Source organism: Juglans microcarpa x Juglans regia, chromosome 6D (genome assembly GCF_004785595.1).
Source record: "Juglans microcarpa x Juglans regia isolate MS1-56 chromosome 6D, Jm3101_v1.0, whole genome shotgun sequence".
NCBI classification, from domain to species: domain Eukaryota; kingdom Viridiplantae; phylum Streptophyta; class Magnoliopsida; order Fagales; family Juglandaceae; genus Juglans; species Juglans microcarpa x Juglans regia.
The window spans coordinates 2,114,005-2,122,286 of record NC_054604.1 but is presented as its reverse complement, the minus strand read 5'-3'; the positions used below and the strand labels follow the sequence as shown (position 1 = coordinate 2,122,286).

The 8,282-nt window shown below is 38.0% G+C and overlaps 1 protein-coding gene across 1 annotated transcript; it reads right to left on the bottom strand.

Moving 5' to 3' along the window:
• Nucleotides 1-269: 269 nt before the first annotated feature.
• LOC121236049 (cytochrome P450 71A1-like) lies at nt 270-3,952 on the bottom strand. The gene is made up of 3 exons (XM_041132543.1): nt 3,269-3,952; nt 1,076-1,338; nt 270-926 (listed from the first exon to the last, which is right to left on the bottom strand). Exons 1-3 carry the CDS (start codon nt 3,927-3,929, stop codon nt 306-308), a joined length of 1,545 nt encoding a protein of 514 aa, XP_040988477.1. The 5' UTR covers nt 3,930-3,952; the 3' UTR covers nt 270-305.
• Between the last annotated feature and the right edge of the window lie 4,330 nt (nt 3,953-8,282).

Sequence of the window (8,282 nt, the reverse complement as noted above, 5' to 3'; positions counted from 1 at the left end):
TTCAAAACAAACATAATATTGAAAAATTATATTATTACAATATTTTAACTTTACAACATTTTTATTCAACTTTTTCTTCCCCAACACTCAACAAAACATTTTTAATTAAAATAATTTTACTACTATTCACAAACTATTTCACATCTATTCACAAACCATTTTACTGCTCTTCACAAACTATTTCACTATTATTCACAGATTTCTCATCTGATCACCTCACTACCATGTCCTAAATAGATGAGGCAAATTTCCTCAGGAAAAGTCATATTATGAACACAACTGCGCGCGAATCTGATCTGGATGTATCATGGGGAATACAATATTGGTACAAGATGAAGAGGAAATTTCTTAGTCACAACAAGTGAGTAGTTAACTTCACTCATGTCCAAGTCATCTTCCCCCTGCGCAATTGGACTAGGCAACCTCCAGTCAAACCAACACAAGAGGTTGGCAATCACATACTCAATTGTAGTAACACCGAATGTCAACCCTGGGCATCCCCTTCTCCCACCTCCAAATGGGATGAATTCAAAGTCTTGACCTTTAAAATCAACTGGGTTGTTTATAAATCTCTCAGGAAGGAACTCTTCTGGCTTATCCCATACGGTAGAGTCCCTTCGGATCGCCCATGTATTGACAAATACCTTGGCTTTTGGCGGAATATAATAACCTCCTAATATCACACTTGATGATGTTTCTCGAGGTACCGAAAGAGGAGCTGGTGGATGTACTCTGAGAGTTTCCTTCAAGATACATTTCAAGTAATTCATTTGATTTATATCATTCACATCTATTTTTGACTTCATTCCCACCACTCTTCTCACCTCGTCTTGTGATTTTTTCATGATATTTGGATTCTTTATAAGCTCTGCCATTAACCATTCTAAAGTTGTTGAAGTCGTATCACTTCCTGCGAAAAACAGGTCCTGAATTTTGAAAAGAGAAACATTGGCTAGACGCATGTGCAGTACTTAATTTGTGTGGGTGTGTTTGGTATTTGTAGCATACACTTACATATAGAGAGATGGGGGAGGGAGAGAGAGATCTAGAGAATATAGAGAGAAGAGAGAAAGACCAGTAAGATTCCTTTGAGGTTGTCTTCCGTGAACTCAAATTCGAGCATTCCATCCCTTTGAAGTTGAAGAAGAATATCTACGAAATCTTTATTATAAGGCCGGTCATCATTACTATTCCTTGTCTTGTGTTCCTCAATCACTTGAGCAAAAAATACGTCTAATTCTCTAAAAGTAGCTTTGAGATTTGCGATGAACCCCGTAAGAACATCAATCCATCCCAAATAAGGGAAAAAGTCACCCCAACAAAATGATGTCAATTGTAACACCTCGTATTTGAGTATATTTTTACTGAAGGATTATTTTTAATAATTTAAAATTTTATTCTCTTATTTTATAATTATCGGATATTTTAAATAGGTTATTTTATGATCTTTAAATTGTGAAAATTAAATTGTTATGTTTTCTTAATATTTATTTATTATTGTACATTTAAATTATTTTTCTTTTAAATTAATTGATTGTGGGATTTAATTATTTTATTTTCATTGTATCATTACGTTTAAATTATTTTAATTGATTTGCTGTTTTAAAATCGTTTCCGTTGGATCATTTTTGTGACCCAAGATGTAAGGATTGGACCTCATTTCTTTCCCCTTACTTTTCTTTTTCTCTTTTTCTTTTCCCTTTCTTTTCTTTCTTCCCCTTTTCTTTTTCTTCCTCTGCTTTTCCCCTTCCCGCGCGACAGCCTCCCTCTCTCTCTCTCTCTGTGCATTCCGTCGCTCGCCCAGCCCATCGCCGCCGCGCCGCCGTGGCCCTCACCGCCCCTGCCGTTCGCTTCCCCACCGGCCGGCGACCACCTCCCTCCATTCTCAGCTCCTATCGCGCCACTGTTAGCCTCCACGAATCGTCCAAAGCTGCGGCCTTCACTTCGTTCACGCGCCGCCGTCGCGCCACCTCCGGCCACCATTTCTTCACCACTTCATCCTTGAATTCCTAGCAACCCAATGGACCCAACCCCAACTCCGATCCGTCACCGGTGAAGCACATCCAACCCCATTTTCGATTTGGATATTTTTGGCTTAAAACCACTATTTGCGCTACCACCCACGGCAAACCACCACCACCATTGGCTTCACCGACCTCTCTAGGCCCTACCCTATTAATTTCGGGTCTTAGTTTGTCCCCATTCAAAAGTGAGTTTTTAAGACCCACGGCCACAGTGTATTTTACACTGTTCGTTGCTGAGCCACCACCTTTTGCACCACCGTGATCCTTCGGAAATTATTATATAGCACTGTAAGTATTTTTCCAAAGAACTATCGTGATTTAAATATATTTTTGCACTAACTCATATTATTGTGAACTGGTTGGACATGCCGGATTGAGTCCGAGGAGTTCAGGGGTCGGATTAATTGTGGATGGAGTTGTGTGTTTGGTTGGTATTGTGAATTGTGAATTGTTGGTTGTTGGTTTTGGTGTTGTTCATGTACATGGCATATTGCACGCATGATCATGTTTGTAAAGGAAACTGGGTTTTCGTGTACATGTATTCATGTTCATGTATTTCATGAAAACTAGGTTTTCATGTGTTAAAGGATTTTTGGGTGCGTGTATCACGACCCCAAGCTGAGATGGGGTATTATTTCGGTGTAGTCCTCTGGTCACTCAGAAGCGAAATATACTGAGTGACGTCCCCTGGATTGTCGCTGGGCGACGATGGGATCGGACGAGATGGTCTCGTGCCGACTCTGTGGCCCCTCTGCTGGCGGGGGCTAGAGGATACTTGGCCACAAATGCGCTGGGCGCGGAACTGGACATCGCTCGTTGCGTAGTGGGTGCTTGGCCACGAACGCGCTGGGCGCAGAACTGAGCATCGCTAAGAAGCCAGGACGTGCGGATGATCCCTAGGGGGGATCATGGTGCATTGGTTAATGGAATAATGGGCTGTTTTCTGGAAAAATAGCGTGTGTTGAATAAAAAGATTTTATGTGATTCATTTTCTGGTTTGGGACTTGTAAAATATTTATTTCGGATGACTGTATAATTTTTAAACCTTTTTACTGATTGTTTAAATTATATTAATCATTCTGGTACTTAGTTAACTTAATTATTCGCTGCGTTGTTTATTGTACACTGTTGCATGTACACACACTTGGCACTATCGTTGGAATGTGTAACCCTGTTGTCATCATCCCAGCATCTCGATTCCCGTGTCTCATTACATGGGGGTTGTGGGCGCCACATCAATAGTTTCATTATCCTTCTTGATAGATGTCCAAATCTTCTCTTACCATTTTCTTCTTCAAATTTCCGTCCAAATATGCATCTTGAGACTATGTTGTTTAAGGTTGCAATGATCATCTCGCTTAGATTAACATGAGTCTGTTTGAGGCACAACTCCCGTATCTTTTTCATTATTGAATCAACTTCTTCTTCCCTTACATACTGAAACGATTGCACTCTTTTAAGGCTCAAAAGCTCGAGGACACAAATCTTCCTAACTTGTCTCCAATACTCACCATAGGGTGCGAACCCAAGGTCAGTGCAACCATAGAGTAAGGTGTTGGCGACTGTAGTTTGGGGCCCGTTTGAGAAAACAAGATCATGCGACTTCATGACTTCTCTGGCTATATCGGCAGATGACACTATCAAGGTTGGAGTATGACCCAAGTGTAAGAGTATTATAGGGCCATACTTCTCAGAATGGGCTCGAAAAGAGCGGTGTGAGAGCTGGTGAAGGTTGCCTATAATTGGAAGCTTTGGTGGGGAAGGAGGCAAATTGAGTTTGGTAGTTTTAAATATACGTTTGCAAAAACGCTGAAATGAAAAGAGAAAGAGTAGAGATAGGAGGAGATAGACGGGTACTTTTTGTAGCTCTTTCCATGATTGTATGAACCAATGTTGTAGGGCCATTTCCTCAGTGTTCTGCACTTGGCTACGCGGTTTGGAATTGCTTTGTTTTTTACAACTAAAACAGAGTATTTTGGGGCTTGCAACCAAGGCTACAGTGTTGGGTGGTAGCACCATGTGGCTGGGCACGGTGGACCGAGGGTGGTGCGACAACAGCTTGCGGTGTGGGTTAGCAGGTTGGAGGCAAACGAAACAGCTCTACGGGTGGCGGTTTACTAGTTGCAGACCGGGCCTTCGATTTGGTATTTTGCAGAGAAACGATGGCCTTCAGTGAAGGGGAGAACTAGCGGCGCTTAGTCTAGGGCTGAAGATGTTTAACATATATATAAGAGAAAAATGGTAAAGAGATAAAACCTGGAGGAAAAGGATACACGTACATGCATGAAAATGGAAATAAGAACGTGAACAAAGCGACGAAGGCGTGAACCCGTGCGACAGTTTATGGAACCGTGTACCACGTGCATGGTGGCAGTGAGCTGGGTCTTACATGGGAGCAAAAAAGGGAGAGCAAAATCTTAAAAGTTATAAAAAACACTTGTTTCTTTCCCACTATATATAACACATGCACAATTTGTCTTCGTTCTTCTATATATAATTTATTTGCACAACAAGAAATTAGACATTTTCCAGTGATTTTAAAATCGTCGCAAAAGAAATCGCTACAAATATTTCTTATTTTCGGTGATTTTCAAGTCGTCGCACAATATCTAGTGTGAAGGTGGGAAAAGGAGGGAGAGAATTTAGACTGAACTTTTTGCGGTGACTTTTTTCATGATAAACGGAAATGCCATTTTCGTAGATTTTTGGTACAGTTGTGGTGGACAAAAATCGCCGAAAATAGTAATTTTTTGTGACGATTTTTTCCTATCGCTGAAATTGATAAAAAATGACACTTTAATTTTGTCGAATATGCAGCGAATTAAAAATCGCTGTAAATAATCAATTGCAACCATTAGTAGGGGTATTTGCGACGATTTTGAGCGCTGAAAAAAGTCTAATTTCTTGTAGTGATCGAGCTAATTAGTAATCGAAGAATTCAACGTTAAAAAAATCCCACAATAATATATATAGATGTTTATTTATTTATTGAAAGATTAATATTGAGTGTGCATAAATTATTATATATGCACCATATGTGTCCAAATAGCACGGATCGATATTTCTATATATTGAACATTAAGCCTTTGTAACTAATATGGTTGAAGTCCCCTAATTATATAAATAATTTGAAATGTGTATATGCTAGCTAGATTGTAACGCCCTGTACTCGGATGGGTCGGAAGATTACTACCTGTCACTTATAAATATGTCTCCTAACACATCTACAATCTCCAAAGATTTTACAAACAGTAAACAATATCATATTTTCCAAATAAACACATTATAAACTCCACAATTCATCACTACAATAATAACATAAATCAAGGGGTCCACATTCTCCAAGTAGTCTCAACATAAACTAATAAATCTTTAAGTCTCAATAGATCCAAATAATATAAAGAACTCCAAATACTCAAATTAAACCCTTCTATTAACAATGGTACCTTTAGGTACTCCACCCTCTATCCACAGCTAGCGAAGCTCCAATTTCTATTCCTGTCCCCCAGCTGGGTCATCAATATCATTTGAAAAATATTGTGAATATAAGGAGTGAATTATCAACAACCCAGTAAGCAAAAAACATATAATAGTATGTAAACACGAGCCTTTTCAAAAAGTTCAGTATGCAGAAACAAAACATTTCATTTTCATATACATATTTCAAAACATATTATCAAAAAATCAGAGCGGTTTTTCAATTATTTCACATTCATAAACCATTTTCATATTAAAAAACGCTTTGACATAACATAACTGAACATCTTCATCTTATCATATCATATCGTATTATATCATATCATATCATATACCATGTTTAACCCCTGTGGTAGGGTTATGTTATCCCCGATGGCCAAACCAGGCAGTATCATATTATGAAACTTTCAATTTTTCAACCTCGGAGTTCCGAGTGTGCACACAGGAAAGAACACATAAAATACCATTTTGTTTCCAAAGTGGGTGTACTCAATGATATCATATCATGTTGGTACCAACCATATCACGTGAACCAGTATCATCATATCAGAACCATATTCTGAATCAGAATCAGAATCAAAACACATAAGTATGCCAAAGGTTTTTAATATCCCTATCATATCAAACCACATGCAGAACACATTCATATCAGTTTCAGATGATCAATAACAGATCCAAAACATTTCATATTACATGTATAAAATTATCAATTTTCATATTCGCTCTTTTGTACATTTCAGAAACATGTCAAGTATTGCTCATGTCTACACTATTCATGTCAAAGCGCATTTTTCTCTTTCATATAGATTTTCATGAGTGAATGCAAAACACATATATTGAGGTTATTTTCACGTTTTCTTTTAAAAACATATCATGCACATTTTACAAACCAACCTCAGTTCATTTCTTTTTATGCAAATCTAGCATATGAATCCTGCTTACCTAACTTTCATGCATTATCTATGCCTTGAGTCTGAACTTTAACAGTATCACCACCTAGTAAAAACATATACCAAACATTTAATAAACCAATCCAATAAGCTACTAATTATTGAGTAACAACCCAAACCAGCCCCTTTTTAACTTAATATCTATCATAAAATTAAACCCGAACAGTCCCCGCCTCAAACCATTAGCATTTAAACCCCTACATAACCACTAAAATCTCCACCCAACAGCCCAACACAACCCACACAGCTTACCTCTTACCAACATGCATTTAATTAAAGACAATCAACACCAATACACCGCTCCACCCTTGGTCACCACCATTCCCAACCAGCCATGCAATTATAAATCCCACACATCCACCACATCAACTACACATTATCTACATTTCAATCCACAATTCCAATTATATCATACTCACTAAACAACTAAAACAACAGTTTTCAAATAAAAATTAAAAAAAACACAGATCATAATATCCAGTAAAAAAAATGATACTATCGCTATAGATTAACTTACCTAAATTCGTGAGTTTAGTATGATGAAAACACAAGCGAGCGGACGCTGCCTAAAGATTATATCAATGCCCTGTGACACAATGTTGTAGTGTTACTTGATTTTACACTTGTAGTTAATGAACATCACTATCTAATGTTTCATAAAGCCATTACCTAATAATGTCTCAAATAGCTTTGCATAACCCCAATCCAAAGCAAACCTAAAACTCACTGAAATCAAGTGAAAGAGATAGTGATCTGCACAATGAGAGATTGAGTGATTTGAGTATGTGCACGATGAACCAAAACAAAAAGGGTGTGTGAGACTAGGTAAGATTTCGTTTGTGTACAAAAGCTGTTGTCGTGGGTGTGTGCGTGAAAAATCAGAAGAAATGAAAATCTGTGCTTGCATGAAAAATAGAGGGAAAGGAAAAAAAAAGAGAGTGAGATCATTTTACCATCGTTAAGAGTTCCAATAAGAGGGCTCGACGACAACCCAAAATCGGCATGAGGAGCTTTGGACCCAAACCAAAATTTCACCCAAAAATGCAACACTAATAGACACTTTCAGTAACAATCTCTAAGGGCAGAAAAATCGAAGGAGAGCAACAGTGTGAGGGTTAGTTTGTTTTGAGAAAATGAGAGTGAGGGAAAAAAACTGCATGTATAACTGATAGGGGAGTGGGAGTTTGTATCGAGGATGAGAGATGGGAAAAAATATTAGGGAATAACCAAATAGGAGGAAGTAGATACGGGAGAAAAGAAAACTAAGAGAAAGAAGAAAAACTCACCAAAATGGCACCAGTTCGAAAGCAAATTTCAGGGGCTGGGCTTCGTACAAGGGCCTGGGTTTCACATAGATGTATCACAAATTTTACTACATAGACTTTGCAAACTTATGTGCAAATATGAACAAAGTTAAAACAAAAAAATGAGTCAAAGTAATTATATTAATATATATGTTGCTAATCATATGAGGTATATAAGATTTTTGTGGTAAAATTTGTTGTGAGCTTTAGCGTAGCATGCATATTACATTTCAATAAGATCGAGGATAGATCAAGAGGTGAACAACCTCAAGAAAAGTCATATTATGAACACTGGGAATCTGATCTTAATGGATGATCATGGAGAGTACAATATTGGTACCAGATGAAGAGGAGTTTTCTTGGTCACAACCAGGGTGTTAACTTCACTCATGTCCAAGTGATCTTTCCCTCGGATTGGTGTAGGCAACTTCTAGTCAAACCAACACATGAGGTTTGCAATCACAAATTCAACTGTAGCAACACCAAATAATATCAATCCATGAGGGCACCCCTTCTCTAGGAACTCT

Excerpts from the sequence above, each read along its gene's own strand:
- LOC121236049 (XM_041132543.1), bottom strand. The coding sequence starts at position 3,929 with ATGGCCCTACAACATTGGTTCATACAATCATGGAAAGAGCTACAAAAA. Across the intron at positions 1,339-3,268 it reads TCTATCAAGAAGGATAATGA|TACAATTGACATCATTTTGT; the intron begins AACTATTGATGT and ends AATACGAGGTGT. Across the intron at positions 927-1,075 it reads ACCTCAAAGGAATCTTACTG|GACCTGTTTTTCGCAGGAAG; the intron begins GTCTTTCTCTCT and ends TTCAAAATTCAG.